Source organism: Narcine bancroftii, chromosome 3, assembly GCF_036971445.1.
Source record: "Narcine bancroftii isolate sNarBan1 chromosome 3, sNarBan1.hap1, whole genome shotgun sequence".
NCBI lineage: Eukaryota > Metazoa > Chordata > Chondrichthyes > Torpediniformes > Narcinidae > Narcine > Narcine bancroftii.
This window is the reverse complement of record NC_091471.1, coordinates 327,276,777-327,300,693: the sequence shown is the minus strand read 5'-3', so window position 1 is coordinate 327,300,693 and position 23,917 is coordinate 327,276,777. Positions and strand designations below refer to the sequence as shown.

At 51.6% G+C, this 23,917-nt stretch overlaps 1 protein-coding gene and 1 long non-coding RNA gene across 3 annotated transcripts; one reads left to right on the top strand and one right to left on the bottom strand.

Moving 5' to 3' along the window:
• Positions 1–929: 929 nt before the first annotated feature.
• On the bottom strand, positions 930–22,037 carry LOC138759152 (organic solute transporter subunit alpha-like). 2 transcript variants are annotated; one of them, XM_069929160.1, is made up of 7 exons: positions 19,306–22,037; positions 18,658–18,809; positions 17,057–17,130; positions 14,101–14,256; positions 11,339–11,450; positions 10,583–10,880; positions 930–2,153 (listed from the first exon to the last, which is right to left on the bottom strand). In XM_069929160.1, the coding sequence occupies exons 1-7, from the start codon at positions 19,481–19,483 to the stop codon at positions 1,774–1,776; spliced, it is 1,350 nt and encodes a 449-aa protein (XP_069785261.1). In that variant the 5' UTR covers positions 19,484–22,037; the 3' UTR covers positions 930–1,773. The 2 variants fall into 2 exon arrangements, with proteins under 2 accessions (XP_069785261.1, XP_069785262.1); XM_069929161.1 differs by having other exon boundaries at positions 931–2,153; positions 10,583–10,835; positions 19,306–22,035.
• Positions 21,671–23,917, top strand: LOC138759161 (uncharacterized). Its single transcript, XR_011354643.1, has 4 exons — positions 21,671–21,819; positions 22,334–22,365; positions 23,363–23,420; positions 23,735–23,917. It is a non-coding gene; the product is annotated as an uncharacterized lncRNA (long non-coding RNA).

Here is a 23,917-nt window from a genome sequence, read left to right as displayed (position 1 = left end):
CGAGGAGCCCTGCGGCCAATCACCTGCTGAGGCAGCCGAGCACGAGGAGCCCTGTGGCCAATCACCTGCTGAGGCGGCCAAGCGCGAGGAGCCCTGCGGCCAATCACCTGCTGATGCGACCAATCTCCTGCCGTGGCGGCTGAGCAGAGACACCTGGCGACCAATCATGTGCTGGTGCGTACGTGCGCCAGCAACCGACCAGCCAATCATCAGCTGAGGCGACAAGAGCGTGCCAGCAACCGACCAGCCAATCATCAGCTGAGGCGACAAGAGCGCGCCAGGAGCCGCGACCAATCATCTACGGCGGCGTCTGAGCGACCGAAGCCTCGGGGGTCATGTGAGGCGAGACGCGGGCCGGGAACGGTCACGTGGTTTCGGGGTGTCGTGTGCCGGCGAGAGAGGGTGAAGAGAGGAGGGGGAAGGTTCGGATTCGGCGCGTCGGGACCCCGGACGGTTCGAAGTGATTGGCAGTGCCCCTAAGAACAAGAAGGCAGCGCCTGTGTTGGGCTGCGCATCATGAAAGGGAGCAGCGGGTTGACGTGGGGCAGCAGAAACGAGGAGAAATAACACCCACCCCAGCCCGTGGAGAGAGAAAAGCAAAGGAAAGCACCCTCTAGGACGGTGATCGTGGCAGCAGACCAGCGAGGGGCTCAGCGGCTGAAGGACCCACACAGGCTGTGCGCCGCTGAAGACTGGCTCGTGGGAACCATGTATCGGTTTGGGATGCATTAGGGCACGAGGGGGTCCCGCAGGGGTTTCAGGCGCTGTCTTCCAAACACCTCAATTCGGATCTGGACCTGGCCGATGGATCGGACAGGAGTCTGTGTGGCTGCAGGAGCACTGGAGGCTAATCCATGGACACTCAGTGTCTCTGAAGGTTCTCCCTTGTGCTTCTCATTCTCTCAGACTAAGGGGCATCTTTTTGCACGCAGCAGGTAATATGTAATATTACACATTCTGTACCATTACATGACAATGATGGGATCTTGAATGCGAGGGATCGCTGGGCACGAGTGAGAGACAAAATAAGTTAGAAGGAATGGAGATCATAGCGAACAGCCCTTGGGTCATGGCCTCATGAGATATGTCTACAGTGTTTTTTGTAAAAGGATGATCATACAGTTTATTCGATTCAGGAACTCAGCACCAATCATTATTGTGAACAATTGAAGAGGGGTTGGGCAGGGGCACTGGTGAGAAGAGGTCATTCAGCCCCACCCCACCAAGGATGGTCTATTGTGCCCCCTTCTCAGCTGGAAACCGGAGAACATATCCACACTGAGTTCATTGTTTTCCTAGTCATGACCCCAGGTGTTTTCCGAATTTGCTTCAAACAGAAACTGCGGCGTTATGTTTAGCAGCCCCCGAGGGGCCAACTGCTTCACCTTCCACAGGTTTCTGGCCTCTGCAGTTTTATCTCTGCCACTCCAGTTCCTACCTTATTTTCCCTCTCACTCAGACCCACCCACAACTGGCAGAAATTCTTTTTTTTTTCTCTCTCTCATTTTCTGTCCCTTTGTCTCACACTCTCTCCTTTCTTTCTCTCACTCTCTCACTTTCCCCCTCCCTTACATTTACTTTGCTTTCCCCCCACCCGATAAAACTGTCCAAACACCCATGTGGAGTTCAGGGAGCAGGCCTGCCAAGAGTTAGCACACATCACGCAGGGTGAGGCTACTCAGTCCATAGTCTCTGGAACTACTCAAGGCTCCCAGTGGGCATGAAGACCTCTTGGACTATCCAGGCATAGAGGGGTGGGGTGGACCAGACACTTCAGACCAGCGTCACATTCTGGCTGGCGCCGCAATGTGGGGCACACTCTACAGCCAGCGTGCCATCTGGACCGGGAACCCTACAGCCAGAGCCAAAGCCTCTGGCCCCTGGAGACCTTCCGGCAGCCTTGAAGTCAAACCCATCCAGCGGTGCATGCTCAATCCGGCACAGGGAGTCGTCCACTTTGGCCTGGTCCACCGGAATGGCTGCCAGGGGCAGCCAGGCCCATCCATAAAGGCTGCCCTCCTCTGTCTGCACAGCCTTGTTCTCCCAGGATAGGTTTTCAGCTGACTGACCAACTGGCTCCACCTTCCTGAAGCAATAACGGGCCAGCATGCAGATGACGAACATCTCCACGATCACCGCATAGTTGAAGATGACTGGAAGAGATGGGGCAAAGGGGGATCAGGTGCTGGAAGGTCACCTCCCCAACATCCAAGTCAACCAGGGCCAAACCTAGTCCCAAACAAACCAGATTCATCCCATTCCTGGCCCTGACTGAACCCAATCCAATCCATGTAAATCCAGGCCAATCTAATCTAATCCAACTGAAATCCAATCCAATCCACTTCAAATCCAGTCTGACATTCCAATCCAACCTGAACCCAATCTAGTCCAGGTCAATCTAATCTGAGCGAAACCCAGCTCAATCTGTGCCATCCCCATATCCAGTCCAGGCCAATCTATTTGGAGCCAAACTGTGCCATACCCAAATCTAGTCCAAACCAATCTAATCTGAGCCAAACTCAATCCAAACTGTGCTATCCCCCAAATCGAGTCCAGTTGTGGTCTCCTCTAAATCAAGAGAGACTGAGATCAGACTGGGAGATCGCTTCATTGAGTGCCTTGGCTCTTCACCGCAATAGCCTGGATCTACCAATGGCTACCCATTTCAATTCTCTACCCCATTATCTTGCTGACATGTCTGTCCATGGTCAGACAGACTAGACTGAGGATGCCTGCAATTTGGAGGAAAAACATCTTCCATCTATGCACCCTCCAACTGGATGGCATTAATATTGACCTCTGGTTTCTGTCAGAACCCCTCCCACATTCATCTCCCTGTCTCCTTTCACCCAGCTCTATTTCTCCCCTTTCCCCTCTGGCTCCTTTCACAGAGCCAAAATCAATTCTCACCTCTCAATTATATCCAATTAGCACCACTTGTTGGTCTGGACACCTCCCATTCTCTCCCAGCTATAGAGCCATAGAATGACCCATAGAAAACCTACAGTGCAATACAGGCCCTTTGGCCCACAAAGTTGTGCCTAACATGTCCCTTCCATCGAAATTACTAGGCTTTCCCATAGCCCTCTATTTTACTAACCAAAGACCCTATCCACCTCCACTATTGTTGCCAGCGGCCCATTCCACGTGCCCACTATTCTGCATTAAAAAAACTAACCCTTGAGATCAACTCTGTACCTACTCCCCAGCACCTTAAACCCCTTTTCTTTGTGGCAGCCATTTCAGCCCCAGGAAAAAAGTCTCCGACTATCCACATGATCGATCCCTCATCATCCTAAGCACCTCTGTCAGGTCACCTCTCATCCTCCGTTGCTCCAAGGAGAAAAGACCTAGTTCACTCTGTGGTATTGGTTGACAATGTAATTAAATGAATGTGCTGTGCATTAGAGTTAAGATGTTGATGTTGTTATAACTGTATGATGAAAGGTAAAGTAGAAATGATTGCTGTGAATTACTAAGAAATGGGTATTGGGACACTCACACAGACAGGCCAGATGCAACTAACATTCCAGACAAGAATGATCCATTATCACTTCTTCCATAAAGCCATCTCTTGTGTTCCTCTACACAAATTTTTACTGGCTGTTACACATAATGAGCTGTCAGACACAGCCCATTCATATAAAGCGGTTCCCGCCCAAAAACAGCCTGCACTACAAGTTTGTCAAAAGAATGTGGAAACATCAAAAGCCTGCAGCCGATGGCTTTGTTTCAACTCTTCTCTTTGGCTTGGCTTCGCGGACGAAGATTTATGGAGGGGGTAAAAGTCCACGTCAGCTGCAGGCTCGTTTGTGGCTGACAAGTCCGATGCGGGACAGGCAGACACGGTTGCAGCGGCTGCAGGGGAAAATTGGTGGGTTGGGGTTGGGTGTTGGGTTTTTCCTCCTTTGCCTTTTGTCAGTGAGGTGGGCTCTGCAGTCTTCTTCAAAGGAGGTTGCTGCCCGCCAAACTGTGAGGCGCCAAGATGCACGGTTTGAGGCGATATCAGCCCACTGGCGGTGGTCAATGTGGCAGGCACCAAGAGATTTCTTTAGGCAGTCCTTGTACCTTTTCTTTGGTGCACCTCTGTCACGGTGGCCAGTGGAGAGCTTGCCATATAACACAATCTTGGGAAGGCGATGGTCCTCCATTCTGGAGACGTGACCCATCCAGCGCAGCTGGATCTTCAGCAGCGTGGACTCGATGCTGTCGACCTCTGCCATCTCGAGTACTTCGACATTAGGGATGAAAGCGCTCCAATGGATGTTGAGGATGGAGCGGAGACAACGCTGGTGGAAGCGTTCTAGGAGCCGTAGGTGATGCCGGTAGAGGACCCATGATTCGGAGCCGAACAGGAGTGTGGGTATGACAACGGCTCTGTATACGCTTATCTTTGTGAGGTTTTTCCAGACTCTTTTGTGTAGTCTTCCAAAGGCGCTATTTGCCTTGGCGAGTCTGTTGTCTATCTCATTGTCGATCCTTGCATCTGATGAAATGGTGCAGCCGAGATAGGTAAACTGGTTGACCGTTTTGAGTTTTGTGTGCCCGATGGAGATGTGGGGGGGCTGGCTGATGGAGGACCTCAGTTTTCTTCAGGCTGACTTCCAGGCCAAACATTTTGGCAGTTTCCGCAAAGCAGGACGTCAAGCGCTGAAGAGCTGGCTCTGAATGGGCAACTAAAGCGGCATCGTCTGCAAAGAGTAGTTCACGGACAAGTTTCTCTTGTGTCTTGGTGTGAGCTTGCAGGCGCCTCAGATTGAAGAGACTGTCATCCGTGCGGTACCGGATGTAAACAGCGTCTTCATTGTTGGGGTCTTTCATGGCTTGGTTCAGCATCATGCTGAAGAAGATTGAAAAGAGTGTTGGTGCGAGAACACAGCCTTGCTTCACGCCATTGTTAATGGAGAAGGGTTCAGAGAGCTCATTGCTGTATCTGACCCGACCTTGTTGGTTTTCGTGCAGTTGGATAATCATGTTGTTTCAACTAACCCTGTTCAAAATAATATGGAGATCGCTGGGGCAACATTTTACATGTGCCGAGCCAGGCTAACACTGTCTTAAAGGACCCTTTTGATCTCTGCCACGAATCCATATCTTTTAATTATATAGAAGCCAATTCAATGATAACCATTTTTCTGTCTTTAGAAACGAACAAACACTGACTGTAACACTTCAGCTTGAAACAATAGCCTCAAAGGAATGTTTCCTTAATCAGATGTAGGAAAAATGCCTTAAATTGTGTACTCTATAACCTTGTACTTTGAATGAGGTTGACAGTATTAGGGAGGTGACCTTGTCTACTGCTCATTCCCACTAGCGTGACTTGAATTAAATTCTCTGTGTGTTGCATTTTGTGGTTTGGTTGTACTACTTGTACCTTGACAGGACTAAACGATAACAACGTCACCTGTTTTCATAAGGCCTGCTCCGTAAACCAGGCAACATCCTTGTAAATCTCCTCTGTGGCTTTTAGGAAGAGGCCTGACTTTATTCATACCTTGAGGAAGGCCTCAGACCTGAAACTACGGTAAATATATCTTTACCTCCTAAGGAAGGCTGAGTTCCTCCAGAATTTCCTGCGGATTTTAACTTTTCCTTGTAACTCAGTTCCTCAAAACTTGACAACATCTTCATAAACCTTTGAATTGTGTTCCTTACTTGTCGTTTGATGACCCAAACTGCACACAATATTCCAAATTTGGCCTCACCACCTCAACATCCAACACCAGTAAAGGCCATGTTATCCAGAATTCAAGCAACCGGCAAAAAAAATTGCAAAAGGAGGAGGGGAGACTTTATCGCAATATTTAAAATGATGAGGGGGATAGACTAAGGGTAGGTTGACTTTTCCCACTGAGGGGAGGTAAGATACAAACCAGAGTTTAAGGATGAAAGGGGAAAAGCAGAGGTAACTTCTTTACAGAGAGTGGTGGGGGTGCAGAATGAGCTGAGATGGTGAATGTGGGGTCAGTTTTAACATTGAATAAGAATTTGGACAAGTATGTGGATGGGAGGGGTATGGAGAGATATAAACTGGGTGCAGGTCAGTAGGACTTGGCAGAAAAAAAGTGGTTTGACACAGACTAGAAGGGGCCTGTTTCTGTGCAGTAGTGTTCTATGGTTCTAAAATAAAGAGGTAAAAAATATGGATTTAAAATGAACACACCTTGCTGTTAGTTCGCCAATCTCAAGTAACCAGAAAATTCACTTATCCAGCATCCACCAATCCATAGAATCATCGAACAACTACATCACAAGAAACAGGCCACCTGGGAGTCTGTGCTGTACCTTTTCACTAGCCCCACCATCATTCTTCTATACTCCAAAGAGAAAAGCCCCCTAGCTCTGTTAATCTTGCCTCAGAAAACATGTTCACCAATCCAGGCAACATCCTGGTCAATCTCTCCATAGTTTCCACATCTTTCCTGTAACTAGAGATTTGTAGAGCTGCTACAAATTATCTCACAACTCTTGAACTCAATCCCCCAGCTAATGAAGGCCAGTGTGCCATAAGCCTTCTGAATCGCCCTGTCAACCTGAGCGGCAACCTTGAGAGATGCATGGATTTGGGCCCCAAGGTCCCTCTGTTCCACCACACTTTTAAAAATCCTGCCATTAACCACATACTCTGCAGAGTCCCATTTGCATCATAAACAGGACAGGCCCTTTGGCCCACAATGTGTGACCCATACAAGCCTAGAACAATCTTCCCCTTTCCTCTCATACACCCATAACCTTTGATTTTTCTTGTATCCATGTACCAATCTAAAAGTCTTTTAAATGCCCCTATTTACCAGCCTCCACCACCACCCCAGGCAATGCATTCCAGGCATCTACCAGTAATCTGTATCCAAAAAATACTTACCCCTGACATCGCATCTAAACTTTCCTCCCTTCACCTTGTACAGGTGTCCTCTAGTGTTTGCTGATCCCACCCTGGGAAACAGGCACTGGCCATCCAGAATCTTGTCGACCTCTCACCCTTCTAGGCTCCAAAAAGTCCCAGCTCTGCTATCTTTGCCTCATCAGACTTGTTTCCCAATCTTAGTGAATCTCCTCTGCCCCTCTCCAGAGCTTCTACGTCCTTCATGTAATGAGGCAACCAGATCTGAACATAAGTGTGATCTATCTGTACAAAAGAAATTTCTCCCCTAAACTTTCAAGCCCTCATCTTGTACCAATGTCCTCTGGTGTTTGCTGCTGTCTCCCTGGAGGAAATAGGTGCTGGCTGTCCACCCTTTCTGTGTCCTGTCCACCCTTTCTGTGTCCTGTCCACCCTTTCTGTGTCCTGTCCACCCTTTCTGTGTCCTGTCCACCCTTTCTGTGTCCTGTCCACCCTTTCTGTGTCCTGTCCACCCTTTCTGTGTCCTGTCCACCCTTTCTGTGTCCTGTCCACCCTTTCTGTGTCCTGTCCACCCTTTCTGTGTCCTGTCCACCCTTTCTGTGTCCTGTCCACCCTTTCTGTGTCCTGTCCACCCTTTCTGTGTCCTGTCCACCCTTTCTGTGTCCTGTCCACCCTTTCTGTGTCCTGTCCACCCTTTCTGTGTCCTGTCCACCCTTTCTGTGTCCTGTCCACCCTTTCTGTGTCCTGTCCACCCTTTCTGTGTCCTGTCCACCCTTTCTGTGTCCTGTCCACCCTTTCTGTGTCCTGTCCACCCTTTCTGTGTCCTGTCCACCCTTTCTGTGTCCTGTCCACCCTTTCTGTGTCCTGTCCACCCTTTCTGTGTCCTGTCCACCCTTTCTGTGTCCTGTCCACCCTTTCTGTGTCCTGTCCACCCTTTCTGTGTCCTGTCCACCCTTTCTGTGTCCTGTCCACCCTTTCTGTGTCCTGTCCACCCTTTCTGTGTCCTGTCCACCCTTTCTGTGTCCTGTCCACCCTTTCTGTGTCCTGTCAGGGGGAGGGGATTCCTTTCTAGGGCAAGGCTCAGACGCCCCACTCCCCAACAGTGGGAGGCACAGTTAGTGTAGCACAATGCTGTTACAGCATTAGTGACCAGGGTTTGAATCTGACGCTGTCTGTAAGGTGTTTGTTCGTTCTCCCTTTGTCTCTGTGGGTTTTCTCCAGGGGCTTCAGTTTCCTCTCCAAAATATACCAGGGGTTGTAGGTTAATTGGGTGTAATTGGGCTGGAAGGGCCTATTACTGTGCTCTATGTCTAAAATTTATAAAATTTCAAATAGATTAGAAAGATGTAAAACTCTAAGGCTCTGTACCCAACTCTTCAAATGGATCCTTAACTTCCTCATCGGAAGACCACAGTCAGTACGAATGGGAAACAACGTCTCCTCCTCATTGATTATCAACCCAGGCGCACGCCAAGGATGCGTGCTCAGCCCACTGCTCTACCCATTATACACCCTTGACCGGGTGGCCAGGCACAATTCCAATGCTGTCTACAAGTTCAAGGATGACACCAGAGTTGTCAATAGAATCACAAACGGCAATGAGGAAGTGTACAAGAGAGAGATGGGTCAGCTCATTGAATGGTGGAGGAAGTCAAGGGAACATGACCCAGTCCTCACTGAGGGCTCAGTAGTGGAGAGGGTCAAGAACTTCATATTTCAGGGAGGGGGGGGTCAACATCTCCGAGGATCTGTCCTGGAGCCTCCATTTTGTTGCAATCACAAAGAAGGCTCGCCAGCGGCTATACTTTATGAGGTGTCTGAGGAGATTCAGTATGTCACAGAAGACTCTCATAAACTACAGGTGTACGGTGGAGAGCATTCTGGCTGGTTGTATCACTGCCTGATATGGAGACGCCAACTCTCAGGATAAGAATAAACTCCAGAGGGTTGTTAACTCAGCCTGTGACATCACAGGCACCAGACTTCATTCCATTGAGTGTCTTAAAAAAAGCAGACTCTATCCTCAGGGACCCCCACCATCCAGGCCATGCCTTCTTCACTCTGCTATCATCAGAAAAAGGTCCAGGAGCCTAAAGACAAGCACTCAGTGGCACAGGGACAGCTTCTTCCCCACTGCCATCAGATTCCTGAATAATCAATGAACAAAGACACTGCCCTACTTTTCGTGCACTTTTATTTTTATTTTTTATAGTTTTGTTGTCAGATGGTCAGAATATAAATGTTTGCACTTTGATTCTGCCACAAAAACACCAAATTTCATGACTTGTTCATGACAATAATTTCTGATTCTGAAATGTTATTTCCCCATGGTGGGAGAGTCTAGAACAAGAGGGCACAACATCATGATTGAAGAGTGTCCGCTTTGAACAGAGATGCGGAGGAACTTCTTCAGCCGGAGGGCGGTGAATCTGTGGAATATGTGGCCATGGGCAGGTGTAGAGGCCAGGCCATTGGGTGTATTTAAGGCGAAAGTTCTTGATTAGCCAGGGCATCAAAGATTATGAGAAGACAAGGAACTGAGTGTGAGAAGATTTGATGGGCTGAATGGCCTAGCTCTGCTCCTGTGTTTTATGGTCTAATGTTCTAAACCGATCACCGATCAGATCTCCCCTCAGCCAGTAACCAATGCTCACTGACATTGCATGGGGGGAAGCCATAGAGCATTACAGCACAGAAACAGGCCCTTCTAGTCTGCTGAACTATTCTGCTGAGTCCCACTGATCTGCAGCCATTCCATATCCCTCCATACCTCTCCCATCCATGTACCTGTCCAAATTCTTCTTAAATGTTAAAATTGAGCCCGCATTCTCCACTTCAGCTCGCTCTACACTCCCACCTCTCAGTGTGAAGAAGTTCCCCATGACATTCCCCCTAAACTTTTCCTCTTTCACCCTTAACCATGTCCTCTGGTTTGTATTTCACTGACGCTCAGTGGAAAAAGCCGATCAAATTTACTCTGTCTGTCCCCCCTCATAATTTTAAACACCTCGATCAAATCTCCCCTCATTCTTCTACACTCCAGGGAATAAAATCCTAACCTGTTTAATCTTTCCTTGTAATTCAGTTCCTGAAGTCCTGGCAACATCCAAATAAATCTTCTCTACTGTTATTCTTATTGATATCTTTCCAGTAGTTCAGTGACCAAAACTGCACACAATTCTTCAAATTTGGCCTCACCCATGAATTATAAAACTTTACCATCACATCCCAACTCCTTCACTCAATACTTTGATTTATGAGGCCAATATGCCAAAAGCTCCCTTTACAACCCTGTCCACCTGTGACATCACTTTCAGGGAATTATGTCTCTATTTCCAGATCCCTCTGTTCTACCGCACCCCTCAGTGCCCGACCGTTCACCGTGTACGTCATTTCTTGGTTTGCCTTTCCAAAATGCAACACCTCACACTTATCTGCCATTTTGCAGCCCATTTTTCCATCTGGTCCGGATCCCTATGCAAGCTTCCTCAGGGTCCACGACGCCTCCAATCTTAGTATCATCTGCAGACTTGCTGATCCAATTTCCCACATTATCATCCAGATCATTGTTATAGAGGACAAACAACAATGGTCCTAGCACCGATCCCTGAGCCTCACCCCTATTTACAGGCCTCCAGTCTAAGAAACGACCATCCACCACTACTCTCTGGCTTCTCCTGTTCAGCCCTTGAAGGATGTATGTCTAAATTTAAAACCCTGAGCATAGCAGCCACCTACCCTGAGACCGCATGTCCTGGGAGAAGGGAGGTGTGCAAGGAATGACGCCCAGCGCCCCCATGGTCTCCAGGATGCCGCTCTGCAGGCCGAATAACACGAGCACCGCGGTGACACAGACGAACTTGCCCTGGAGGCCGTAGCCTTGCAGGTGGGCTCTGGTGGCCTTGTAGAAGAGCAGGTAGCCATAGAAGGAGAGGAAGGTCGAGGTGCCAATGATGGCATGCATATAGGTGTTGGGGCTGAGGAGATCCACCTGCAGAGGGGGGGTGGGTGAAATTAGAGGCAGGAGTGGAACCTCCTGCCCTCCGATGGTGACTCCTGGCTGTGAACTGTCTCGTTATGAAGGAGCTTTGCTCTGTGGCTGATTCTGGGAGTGTGTGATGGGATGGTGCGGAGGGAGTTTCACTCTGTGTTTGACCGCCGGGAGTGTGTGACGGGATGGTGTGGAGGGAGCTTCGCTCTGTGTTTGACCGCCGGGAGTGTGTGACGGGATGGTGTGGAGGGAGCTTCGCTCTGTGTCTGACCCCCGGGAGTGTCTGACGGGATGGTGCGGAGGGAGCTTCGCTCTGTGTCTGACCCCCAGGAGTGTCTGACGGGATGGTGCGGAGGGAGCTTCGCTCTGTGTCTGACTGCCGGGAGTGTGTGACGGGATGGAGCGGAGGGAGCTTCACTCTCTCCAACCCCCGGGAGTGTGTGATGGGACGGAGCGGAGGGCAGGGAGGCTGCTGCTTTGAGAATTTTTCGACTTGTACTCACCTCCCCGTAATCATATTTCTCATCCGTCCACAGGACTAGCAGAATGAAGAAGAGCATGGTCCGTACTACAGAGAGTTGGAAGACGGCCATCGTCATCCACCGCAGGTTGGACCTAAGGACACAGACAGCAGGTACGTCACACTCCCTCAGCCAACTCTGGCAGAGGCCAGCTTACCAGTGCCCCTGTGAGACTGTTCATTAGCCCCACCACCCAGGCCCAGCTCATCGCAATCCTGGCCCATCTCCCGGTAATCCTCTCAGTCCCTTCCTGGCCTATCTTCCCTCTTCCTCAATCACCCCAACTCCTTCCTCCCTTTCCCTCACCTCCACTCCCTTTCGCTCTCCTCACTCGTTCCCTCCCTTTCCCCCTCCCCATTCATCTTTTCTCCTCCCTCCCAACTATCTCTCTCCCTTTACCTTGAACTTCTCCCTCCACATTTCCCTCCCTCCCAGTCCTTCATTAATGGCATCATTAGGGTTGGTGTCACCCAGTGTGGTAACTCGTGGTGAAAACCACCCCCCCATGGATATCCTCCTGCACCAGACCCTACAGAATCCTTAGTAATGTTTTTAGTATGACTGTTACTTGTAATTCCCTTGTAAATCACTCAATGTACCTGCAATAGTAGTGAGATAAGCAACTAGCAAAATTAAAATACAATATCATGTTTCCTATTATCTGAAAACCACTTAACCGAAAATCTCAGTTATCCAAAATTTTTAATATCTGTATATGTGAGTGTTTTGCAGGCAGAAATCATGCTTTTTGATAAGAATTAAACATTATTTCATGCTTGATAAAGCTTCCCTCGTTTTTTCTTGATACAAGTATTCAGCTGATGCTCCTGGGCTGCTTCAAGCCATTTCACCATTATCTGAAAAATCCGGTTAACCGAAAAATGTCCGTTCCCCAGCCTATAACTTTCCACGACCCTCTCATCCTTCACTTTTCCCTTCACTATTAAAATCTACCACTTCGGCCGGAAGCTCGTTCCACATTCCCGCCGCCCTCTGAGTGAAGAAATTCTCCCTCATGTTTCCCCTAAACTCTTCCCCCTTCAATCTCAATCCATGTCCTCTTGTTTGAATGTCCCCTCTTTCTCATTTTGGATAATTGGAAACACACTGAATCATACAAATATTACATGAATACTAACAACAAAATTGTTTTGTAAAATCTTTCTCCATTGAATTATAATATGATCAGTAACTGAGCCAAAGCCTTTTAAAAAAAAAAAAAAATTCTCCTTCTTTTCCTTTCATTATGACTTCATTCTCAAAAATCTTACTGGTATTGGTTCACAAATACTAATTACCATTTTTCTTTGGCTTGGCTTCGCGGACGAAGATTTATGGAGGGGGTAAAAGTCCACGTCAGCTGCAGGCTCGATTGTGGCTGACAAGTCCGATGCGGGACAGGCAGACACGGTTGCAGGGGAAAATTGGTTGGTTGGGGTTGGGTGTTGGGTTTTTCCTCCTTTGTCTTTTGTCAGTGAGGTGGGCTCTGCGGTCTTCTTCAAAGGAGGTTGCTGCCCACCGAACTGTGAGGCGCCAAGATGCACGGTTTGAGGCGATATCAGCCCACTGGCGGTGGTCAATGTGGCAGGCACCAAGAGATTTCTTTAGGCAGTCCTTGTACCTCTTCTTTGGTGCACCTCTGTCACGGTGGCCAGTGGAGAGCTCGCCATATAACACGATCTTGGGAAGGCGATGGTCCTCCATTCTGGAGACGTGACCCACCCAGCGCAGCTGGATCTTCAGCAGTGTGGAGATGGTAATTACCATTACATTGGAGCTAAAACACAGGGTGATGTGGTTAGCATAATGGTTACAGCCACCAGCGATCGGGACCGGGGTTCAAGTCTCGCGGTGACTGTAAGACACGTTCTCCCTGTGTCTGTGTGGGTTTTCCTCTGGGAAGGGGCTCCGGTTTCCTACCACCGTTCGAAACGTACCAGGGTGGGTGGGGGAATTGTAGGTCAATGGGGTGTAAATTGGGTGGCACAGGCCAAATTGGTCTGTTACCGTCCTGTATGTCTAAATTTTAAAATTTTAAAAATTTTTACAAAAGCAGCAACCCCAGAAGCAACAAAAACAACAGTGCTTGCTTGTGGCACATGCAGACAAAACCACATGATTCGAAGCGTCATTGTAATTGGGTAATGACAGCTCTGACTGGAGCGCATTAGAAAGTTCAAAAAGTAAATGAGCAGAGTTTTAGCCTTGTGGGCATATTGATACATGTAAGCTGGACTTATGAAAAATGTTTTTTGTTGTTATAACTAATGGCAGGGATATTTTTTAATCAAAAATCATAAATTTCTGCTGAAACGCTGCACAAAAGTTTTATAGACAGTCATTTTGGGGTCACCTTTTCTGATGCCAGTCCTGCATAGACCTATTTCCCTCCCTCAGACCCTCTCAGCCCTACCTCTGTTCCCCTCCCTCTCAGACCTTCTTCTTACTCCCTGCAGTCCCTCCCTCAGTTCCCTCCCCCTCTATCCCAGTTCCCTTTTCCTTCTGGTCCCCCTCTCTCTCTCTCTCCAATATTCTCTCTCCCCCATCCCCCCAGTCATCCCCCTCTCTCTCCCCCTCTCTCCCCCCTCTCTCTCTGTATCCCATTCCCCCTTTCCCTCCCTTCCAATCCCCATCCTGCCCTTCTTTCCCAGTACCCCTCCCCCTTCCCCCCAAAGTCCACAGCCTTCCCTCCCAGTCCCCCTTACCCTTCCCCTTCCCCTCCCTCTCCCCACAACCTGACCCACCTGTTGACGGAGATGGTGGGGCAACAGCAACCACAGCAGCAAGGGAAGGGGCTGGGAGAGACCTCGACTCCAACCAGTCGCTCCAACATCCTTCCCTTCCCGCCGAAAAAATCCGTAATTAGTCCCAGGAACTTCCAGAGTGTGATGGAGTGATAGCTGGGGAGAGAACAGTGGCGGCATTGAGGGATTGCAGAGAATGGAACAGCGAGAGGGGATTGATTACCACTCTGACCAATCAGGAATGAGGTCCGAAGTCCCAAAAACCAATCAAAGGCAGAGGAGGTTGGAAGGTTTCCTTTAAGGGAAAATCTTGCTTGACAAACCTATTAGAATTCTTTGAAGAGGTCTGGATAAGGGAGAGGCAGTGGGTGTTGTGTATCTGGATTTTCAGGCGGCCTCTGACAAGGTGCCTCACATGAGGTGACTTAACTCGATAAGAGACTGTAGTGTATGAGGAAACATACTGGTGTGGGTAAAGCATTGGCTGACGGCAGGAAACGGAGAGTCACATACAGGTTGAACTTCTATTCGGCAACTCCCGTGGTCCAGCACATTTTGAATCTGGCGCCTTTAATATCAACTCCTTACAGAAAGCACGGGATTTGAACCCCGGTCCTGATCGCTGGCGCTGTAAGAGTTGAATCTGCTGCCATTAGTACAAACTCCTTACAGACAGCGTGGGACTTGAACCCCGGTCTTGATTGCCGGTGCTGTAAAGGTTGAATCTGCCACAACCAGAAACCACCCCCCATCTGAGAAGGAGAAGCAGAAGAGATGACACATCTGACAGTGACCACGTAGCGGACCAGTGAGGGGCCATGCAGCGGGGCTGTTGGTGACTTGAGGCACCCGCAGAGGCTGTGGGACTGTTGGAGACTACTGTCAGGGGGGACTCGCGTCGGGGTTGCAAACTGCTGGAGACTGGCTCTAAACTAGCCGGAGAGGTAGCAGGAATCGAAACCAGGATGCGAGAGGGTGCCGAAGGCACTGAAGGGGTTCCTGACTGTGTCGGAATTTCAGATTGGAGTTCAGGCTATCGATGGTTTGGACTGGAATCTGTGTAGCTGTGGAAGCGCTGGAGGTGAATTCACGGACACTCAGTGACTCTGGGGGGGAAACTCTTTTGTTTCTCTTTCTCCGACTGTAAGAGGCACTTCAGGCAATTCTTGCCGGTGGCAAACCTATCCGCCTTACAGCAGGTAAAAGGAATTTCATGTAATAGGACTCTGTTTTATTACAGTGATAATAAATTGAATCTTGATCGGGACCGGGGTTTGAGTCTCGTGCTGTCTCCAAAGAGTTGGTTCTAACATCCCAATCATTGGTGATGAAAAGGTGCCATGTTAACTGCTACACTAACCATGCTGCCCCACAGTATTATTTCCTGTTTAAGTTTTGCTCTACCTTTGATATGTTTACATGGGGTGGGGGGAGGGTGTTCCCTTAGGGGTCTGTTTCTGTTTTCTGGCCTTTTCTGTGGTCCAGCCTTGGGCAGAACCCAATGTTAATGGATTAAAGAGGTCCAACCTGTACAGGGATGATGTTCTGGTTGGCCACCAGCCGCTAGTGATTTTAATAAATTTTAAATGTAGACATACAGCAGGGTAACAGGTCCTTCCAGCCCATGAGTCCACGCCACCCAATTCCATCCCATTAACCTACAGCCCCCCGATAGGTTTTGAAGGTTGGGAGGAAAACAGATCCCCTGGAGTAAATCCATAGGGAGAACGTACAAAATCCTTAGAGACAGCGCCAGATTCGAAACCCGGTCCTGATCACTGGCTCTGTAACAGCGCTGCGCTCACTAATTGTCAGGGTTGGGGCTGGTTCTTTTTCTGTTGTATGTCAATTATTTTGATTATGCATTGGACACCTTTGTGGCCGGTTTTGCAGACGAGACGAAGGTCGGTGGAGGAGCGGGTCGTGTCAAGGAAACACAGGAGCTGTAGAGGACGAGTATAACATGCAGATGAAACACAACATCGGAAAGTTGTTTGGCCGTGCACTTCGTTGGAAGAAATAATCAGGCAGACGATCTTAATGGGGAGAAAACTGAAACAAAGGGAGCTGGGAGCCCTTTTGCATGATAGCCTGAAGATGGAGTCAGTTGTGAAGAAGGTAAACACATTTATTTCAAGAGGTATAGAATATAAGAGCAAGGATGTGATGTTGAGGGTTTTTAAGGCCCAAGTGAGCCCTCACATGGGGGGATTGTGAGCAGTTTATTGAAGAAAGGATGTGCTGATGTTGGAGAAGGTTCAGAGGAGGTTTGTAAGGATTTTGGGAATGAAAGGGTTATCGTACGAGGAGCGTTTGACGGCTCTTGACCTGGACGTTGGAATTTAAGAGAATGAGGAGGGGGATCTCTATGAAACAGTTTAACGACACACCTTGATGAGGGGCATGTTGGTTCTGTATCTTTATCTCTGCTGGATTGTGTTTGACCTGCTCAGTTTCTTCACCATCGTGTTTTTACTTCAACCACAATGATTTCAATCTTTGTGTTTTACCCCAAATGTTGAAAGGCGTGGACAGAGTCGACAGAGAAAGGTTGTTTCCCCACGGTGGGAAAGACTACAACAAGAGGGCACAACTTCAAGATTGAAGGGCGTCCGCTCAGATGTGGAGGAATTTCTTCAGATAGAGGGTAGTGAATCTGTGGGAATTTGTTGCCACAGGCAGATGTGGAGGCCAGACCATTGGGTGTATTTAAGGCAGATGTTCTTGATTAGCCAGGGCATCAAAGGTTATGGGGAGAAGGCCAGGTAGGGCTGAGTGGGAGAATGATCAGAATGGTGGGATAGGCTTGATGGGCTGAATGGCCTATTTCTGCTGCAGGGTCTTGTGCACCAACAGGACTGTGGATGGTGAGAGTGAGTAGGTGATGGTCTCTGTTGGGAGTGAACAGGAAAGGGATTATCAAGACTGCTCCCTCCTGCTGAGGGGAACTACTCACATGGAGGCCATGAAACTGCAGAGGGAGGAGGAACGAGGAATGTAGAGACCTATCAGGGAGGTCACGGCAAAAACCTGGGGAAGAATAAATAAAACAACATTATGGATACAGGGAGGGGTTACTAAGACAGAGTGGAGTAGGGAATTGTAGGGGTCTACGGAGACAGGGACGGGTGTGGGGGCCTGGAGAGGAGGGGGTTACAGAGACAGGGAAGGGTGTAGGAGACCAGAGGCGAGTAGGGCATCAGAGGGGGTTACTGAGATAGGGAGGGGTGTAGGGGCCAGTGGGGGTTTCAGAGACAGGGAGGGATGTAGGGGCCTGGGGGGGGGGGGGTTACAGAGACAGGGAGGGGTGTAGGTGACTGGAGAAGTGGTTACAGAGACAGAGAGGGGTGTAGGGAACCGGAGGTGGGGTTACAGAGACGGGGAGGGGTGTAGGTGAATGGAGAGGGGATTACAGAGACAGGGAGGGGTGTAGGGGACCGGAGGTGGGGTTACAGAGACAGGGAGGGGTGTAAGGGACCGGAGCAGGGGTTACAGAAACAGGGAAAGGTGAAGGGGGCTGAAGGTGGGGTTACAGAGACAGGGAGGGGTGGAGGTGACTGGAGAGGGGATTACAGGGACAGGGAGGGGTGGAGGGGACCGTAGGGGTTGAAGAGACAGGGATGAATGCAGGGGATCGTGGGGGGGGGGTTGGTTACAGAGAAAGGGAGGGGTGTAGGTGACTGGAGAGGGGGTTACAGAGACAGGGAGGGGTGTATGTGAATGGAGAGGGGATTACAGAGATAGGGAGGGGTGTAGGGAACCGGAGGTGGGGTTACAGAGACATGGAGGGGTGAAGGGGACCGGAGGTGGGGTTACAGAGGCGGGGAGGGGTGGAGGTGACTGGAGAGGGGATTACAGAGACAGGGAGGGGTGTAAGAGACCAGAGGGGGTTACAGAGACAGGGAGAGGTGTAGGGGACCGGAGGAGGTTACAGGGACAGGGAGGGGTGGAGGGGACCGTAGGGGTTGCAGAGATAGGGATGAATGCAGGGGACCGTGGGGGGGGGGGGGGGGTTGGTTACAGAGACAGGGAGGGGTGAAGGGGACCGGAGATGGGGTTACAGAGACAGGGAGGGGTGTAGGTGAATGGAGAGGGGATTACAGAGATAGGGAGGGGTGTAGGGAACCGGAGGTGGGGTTATAGAGACAGGGAGGGGTGTAAGGGACCGGAGCGGGGTTTACAGAGACAGGGAGGGGTGAAGGGGACCGGAGGTGGGGAGTTACAGAGACGGGGAGGGGTGGAGGTGACTGGAGAGGGGATTACAAAGACAGGGAGGGGTGTAGGGGACTGGAGGTGGGGTTACAGAGGCATGGAGGGCTGTAGGGAACCAGAGGTGGGGTTACAGAGACGGGGAGGGGTGTAGGTGAATGAAGAAGGGATTACAGAGACAGAGAGGGGCGTAGGGGACCGGAGGTGGGCTTTTACAGAGACAGGGAGGGGTGTAAGGGAGCAGAGCGGGGGTTACAGAGACAGGAAGAGGTGTAGGGGACCGGAGGATGTTACAAAGACAGGGAAGGGTGTAGGGGACCAGAGGGTTACAGAGACACAGCAACTCACGGGATAGGTGCCCAGGATCCAGAGCTTGAGCCGCCATCGTTGGGCCCTCCACTCGTTCCTGAAGAAAAACCCCACCTCGTCCAGGAAGACGGCAAGGATGAAGAGGGTCATAGCTGCGGGGATGACGAAGATCCAGATCTCCGACTTGATGGCTGAGGGGGGGGGGGGGGTCATCACAGTGAGGGAGGTGCAACATAACTCCTGCCCAGGGAAGGGGGCAGCGGGCCATTCACATCCCTTCTCGGGACATATGGGAAGGGGGGGGGGGGGTCATTCAGCCAATCTGGAGCAATCCGAGCTGATCCAGGTCAGGGGCAGCTGAAGGCACTTCAATCCCAATCATCTCACAGATGAGGACTGGAGCCCGTCCTGCCCAGTTTCCCCATCCCCCAGCATGAGGGACAGGAGAGGCCATTCAGCCCCTCAATCCTGTTGCCATGTGTAGAGGAGCGAGGTGAGGCCCTTCATCCCCTCTACCTGCTGCCGCTCCGCTGCTACGAGGAGATACCTGGACAGATCCAGCCCATGAACCCCCTTCTGCATTTCCTTTCCCCCTGCTTCACAGAGTGGGAGGGGACACACCCCACAGAGACCTTCCAAAACATCCTCCCCAAACCCGCCTGATGACAAACTGACCAACTCCCACACCTTTGAAGAAGTCTTGGGAGAGTGGGATCTCCCTATGTCCCGGAGAGCAGTTCACGGCTTTCGTCAGCATGGTCATCGACAGGGAATGATATGGAGAGCGGAAAGAGGGGGACGGACACACATCCCCTCCACTCCTCCCCCTCATGCTGCCCCTGCATCGATGATTGTTCCTTCCCATGAGCCCAGTTGCTATAGCAACAGGCCCCAAGTCCACTGCTGGCACCTTGAAGTTTGAACTTCTGCACGGAGTTGGTGGAGGGTGTGGAACCTGTTAAAGGGAAGGTCCTCTGAATTACGGTTCAGCCGGAAGAAATAATCCTCGGGCCTGCTCGTGCTTGATGAGGCTCTGGCTCTGCGACAGTAAGATACACACAGAGAGGAGAGAAGGGTGTGAGGGGACCAGAGGGGGTTACAGAGACAGGGAGGGGTGGAGGGGACATTAGAGGGGTTATGGGGACAGGGAGGGGACTGGAGAGGGTTGCGGAGACAGGGAGGGGTGTAGGGGACAGAAGGGGGTTATGGAGACAGGGAGGGGTGTAGGGGACAGAAGGGGGTTATGGAGACAGGGAGGGGTGTAGGGGACAGAAGGGGGTTATGGAGACAGGGAGGGGTGTAGGGGACCGGAGAGGGTTACAGAGACAGGGAGGGGTGTAGGGGACAGAAGGGGGTTATGGAGACAGGGAGGGGTGTAGGGGACCGGAGAGGGTTACAGAGACAGGGAGGGGTGTAGGGGACAGAAGGGGGTTACGGAGACAGGGAGGGGTGTAGGGGACAGAAGGGGGTTATGGAGACAGGGAGGGCTGTAGGGGACAGAAGGGGGTTACGGAGACAGGGAGGGGTGTAGGGGACCAGAGGGGGTTACAGAGACAGGGAGGGCTGTAGGGGACAGAAGGGGGTTACGGAGACAGGGAGGGGTGTAGGGGACAGAAGAGGGTTATGGAGACAGGGAGGGGTGTAGGGAACAGAAGGGGGTTATGGAGACAGGGAGGGCTGTAGGGGACAGAAGGGGGTTACGGAGACAGGGAGGGGTGTAGGGGACCAGAGGGGGTTATGGAGACAGGGAGGGATGTAGGGAACAGAAGGGGGTTACGGAGACAGGGAGGGGTGTAGGGGACAGAAGGGGGTTACGGAGACAGGGAGGGGTGTAGGGGACAGAAGGGGGTTATGGAGACGGAAGGTTACGGAGACAGGGAGGGGTGTAGGGGACAGGAGGGGTTTACAGAGACAGGGAGGGGTGTAGGGGACCAGAAGGGGTTATGGAGACAGGGAGGGGTGTAGGGGACCAGAGGGGGTTATGGAGACAGGGAGGGGTGTAGGGGACTGGAGAGGGTTACGGAGACAGGGAGGGGTGTAGGGGACCAGAGGGGGTTATGGAGACAGGGAGGGGTGTAGGGGACTGGAGAGGGTTACGGAGACAGGGAGGGTTGTACGGGACAGAAGGGGGTTTCGGAGACAGGGAGGGTTGTAGGGGACAGAAGGGGGTTACGGAGACAGGGAGGGTTGTACGGGACAGAAGGGGGTTTCGGAGACAGGGAGGGTTGTAGGGGACAGAAGGGGGTTACGGAGACAGGGAGGGTTGTACGGGACAGAAGGGGGTTACGGAGACAGGTAGGGTTGTGGGGGACAAGGGGATTACGGAGACAGGGAGGGGTGTAGGGGACAGAAGGGGGTTATGGAGACAGGGAGGGTTACTGAGACAGGGAGGGTTGTAGGGGACAGGGATGGGTGGAGGGGACAGTAGGGGGTTATGGGGACAGGAAGGGACCGGAGGGGGTTACGGAGACAGGGAGGGGTTTCGGGGACAGTATGGGGGAAATGGGGTCAGGTAGGGTTGTAGGGGACAGAAGGGGGTTACGGAGACAGGGAGGGTTGTACGGGACAGAAGGGGGTTACGGAGACAGGTAGGGTTGTGGGGGACAGAAGGGGATTACGGAGACAGGGAGGGGTGTAGGGGACAGGGAGGGTTGTAGGGGACAGAAGGGGGTTTCGGAGACGGAGGGTTACTGAGACAGGGAGGGTTGTAGGGGACAGTAGGGGGTTATGGGGACAGGAAGGGACCGGAGGGGGTTACGGAGACAGGGAGGGGTTTCGGGGACAGTATGGGGGCAATGGGGTCAGGGAGGGTTGTAGGGGACAGAAGGGGGTTGCGGAGACAGGGAGAAGCCGGAGATGATTACAGAGTAAAACAACGAACACAATGTGAATTTTTTCACTGATGGTGCCAAGATCAGCGGACAAACATCCCTCCCCTCTCGCACGAACACTGATCCCATGATTAGAGGATAATGCAGGGGGATTAAACATCGCTCTCCCAGGATTCCTGCTCTCGGCCAGGCCGAATGCTGACACCTCCATAGGCATTGTGATGCTAGATTCTGATCCCTTCCAGAGAGATCCCCTCACAAATATACACTCTGCCAGGGGGCCCTAATAAATTCTAGTCACCATGGATCAGGGAGAGGAGAGCCGGTTCATGAACGTGATAGAGGAAGGTCAACATGCCGGGGACAAAAGGTAGTGGGCATTTACCACCGCCCAGAGATATGGGTGCTGCAGGGAGAAGGGTCAGTCTTGGGGAGGAGCGGTGCATGGGGAATGGGGGGAAGTGGATGGAGGTGAGTGTGTGTGGTTCTTCTCCTCCCTGTGGGGGGTCACTCCCTCCAGTCCCCAAAAACTTTCCCTGTCTCTGTAACCCTTCTGGCCCCTACACCTCTCGTCTTTGTGACCCCTCCAGTCCTCTACACCCCTTCCTCTCTGTAACCCCCTCTAGTCCACTACACCCCTCCCTGTCCCTGGAACGCCCTGCGGTCCTGTAGCCACAGCCAGTGTGTGGTGCCAAACCTGGTCTCGAGAGCAGAGAGACAACAGTTGGACTCAGTGCTTTAGCAATCCTGGGATTAAGGACTGGTCACAATTGTTTTGTATAGCAGAGCAGGGTCGGATATGTTCCTCGATCCACCTTGGGACAGAGATATTGTATTCTGAAAGGCTTTGAATGCTGTTCAATTTTTCTGTCTGCCCTTCACAGGAAGCAAGACAGACAAGAAGTTTTCCTCTAAGGTAGGGATTGTGTTTGTCTTTTTCCCTCTCTCCGAAAACGCATCAGCGGAGTTGCCTTGCAGTTCACAGAACTGTTTTAGACAGGGAGCTTCTCTCTGTGTCCTACCCCATGGAGTGTGTGACAGGACAACGCAGAGGGAGCTTCACTCTGTGGCTTACCCCATGGAGTGTGTGACAGGACAACGCAGAGGGAGCTTCACTCTGTGGCTTACCCCATGGAGTGTGTGACAGGACAGTGCAGAGGGAGCTTCACTCTGTGGCCTACCTCATGGAGTGTGTGACAGGACGGTGCAGAGGGAGCTTCTCTCTGTGTCCGACCCCAGGGAGTGTGTGACAGGACAGTGCAGAGGGAGCTTCACTCTGTGTCCGACCCCAGGGAGTGTGTGACAGGACAGTGCAGAGGGAGCTTCACTCTGTGTCCTACCCCATGGAGTGTGTGACAGGACAGTGCAGAGGGAACTTCACTCTGTGTCCTACCCCATGGAGTGTGTGACAGGACGGTGCAGAGGGAGCTTCTCTCTGTGTCCGACCCCAGGGAGTGTGTGATGGGACGGAGCGGAGGGAGCTTCACTTTCGTAAGGATTCCGTGACTCTTGTCTACTCCTCCCTCCCTGCCCATCACCCCCTTGGCCCTTCCCCTGTGACTGCAGGAGATAATCCACGCTGCCCACACCTCCTCCCTCCCCACCATTTAGCTGTGACCTCGGGAGTGTGTGATGGGACGGAGCGGAGGGATCTTCCCTCTATGTCTGTGAGAGACAGACCCACATAGACTACTTTGCCCTCAACTGCTCTGTTCCCATCGAACACTTAAGCAGAGAAACAGGTCCTGCGTTCTGTCTAGTCCCTGTCCAGTCAGTGGGCTGACCCAGACAGGAGGAGAGGTTTGGCCTGCACGAACTCGATGCTCTGACCCGGGGAAGGTTAGTTTGGGATATGGGGTGCTAGATATGGGATGGAGTTGTAACCCCCTCTCCCCCCCATGATTTGGTGGCAGGTTCCGAAGGAGCAGCCCAAGAAAGGAGAGCAAAAAGGGAAGGAAAAAGAGCAAGGAGGTGAGGGCCAGTTATCCTCCCTCCCCACTGTCCCACCCTTCAATCGCCACCCCACCGATACCAGTCCCTTGCTTTTCCCCCTCCTAAACTGATAGCCCCTAATTTACCCCACGCGTTCCTGTCCCACACCATCCTTGCCCGTGTTACCCCTTCCGCCTGTCCCACTGTTCCTGTCCGTGTTACTCCTTTCCGCCTGTCCCACACCGTCCCGGCCCGCATTTCCCCTTCCACCTGTCCCACACCGTCTTGTGTTTTCCCGTGGCCCCTTCCACGTGTCCCGCAAAGCCTGACGCTGCCGTTGTCTCCCCGGGCAGGCCAGCAGAAGGACGGGAGGCATTGAGCTGCAGAGTTTCCTGAAGATGGCACTGGCGGCACTGCTGGGCTCCTGCGTCCAGACCCGGAGGAGCTCGTCGACCTGAGGGAGGGGAAGGGGCTCCTGCACCACGAACCCTCTGTTCCACCTTCACGTCCCAATAAAAGTAACCCCCTTGAACCAG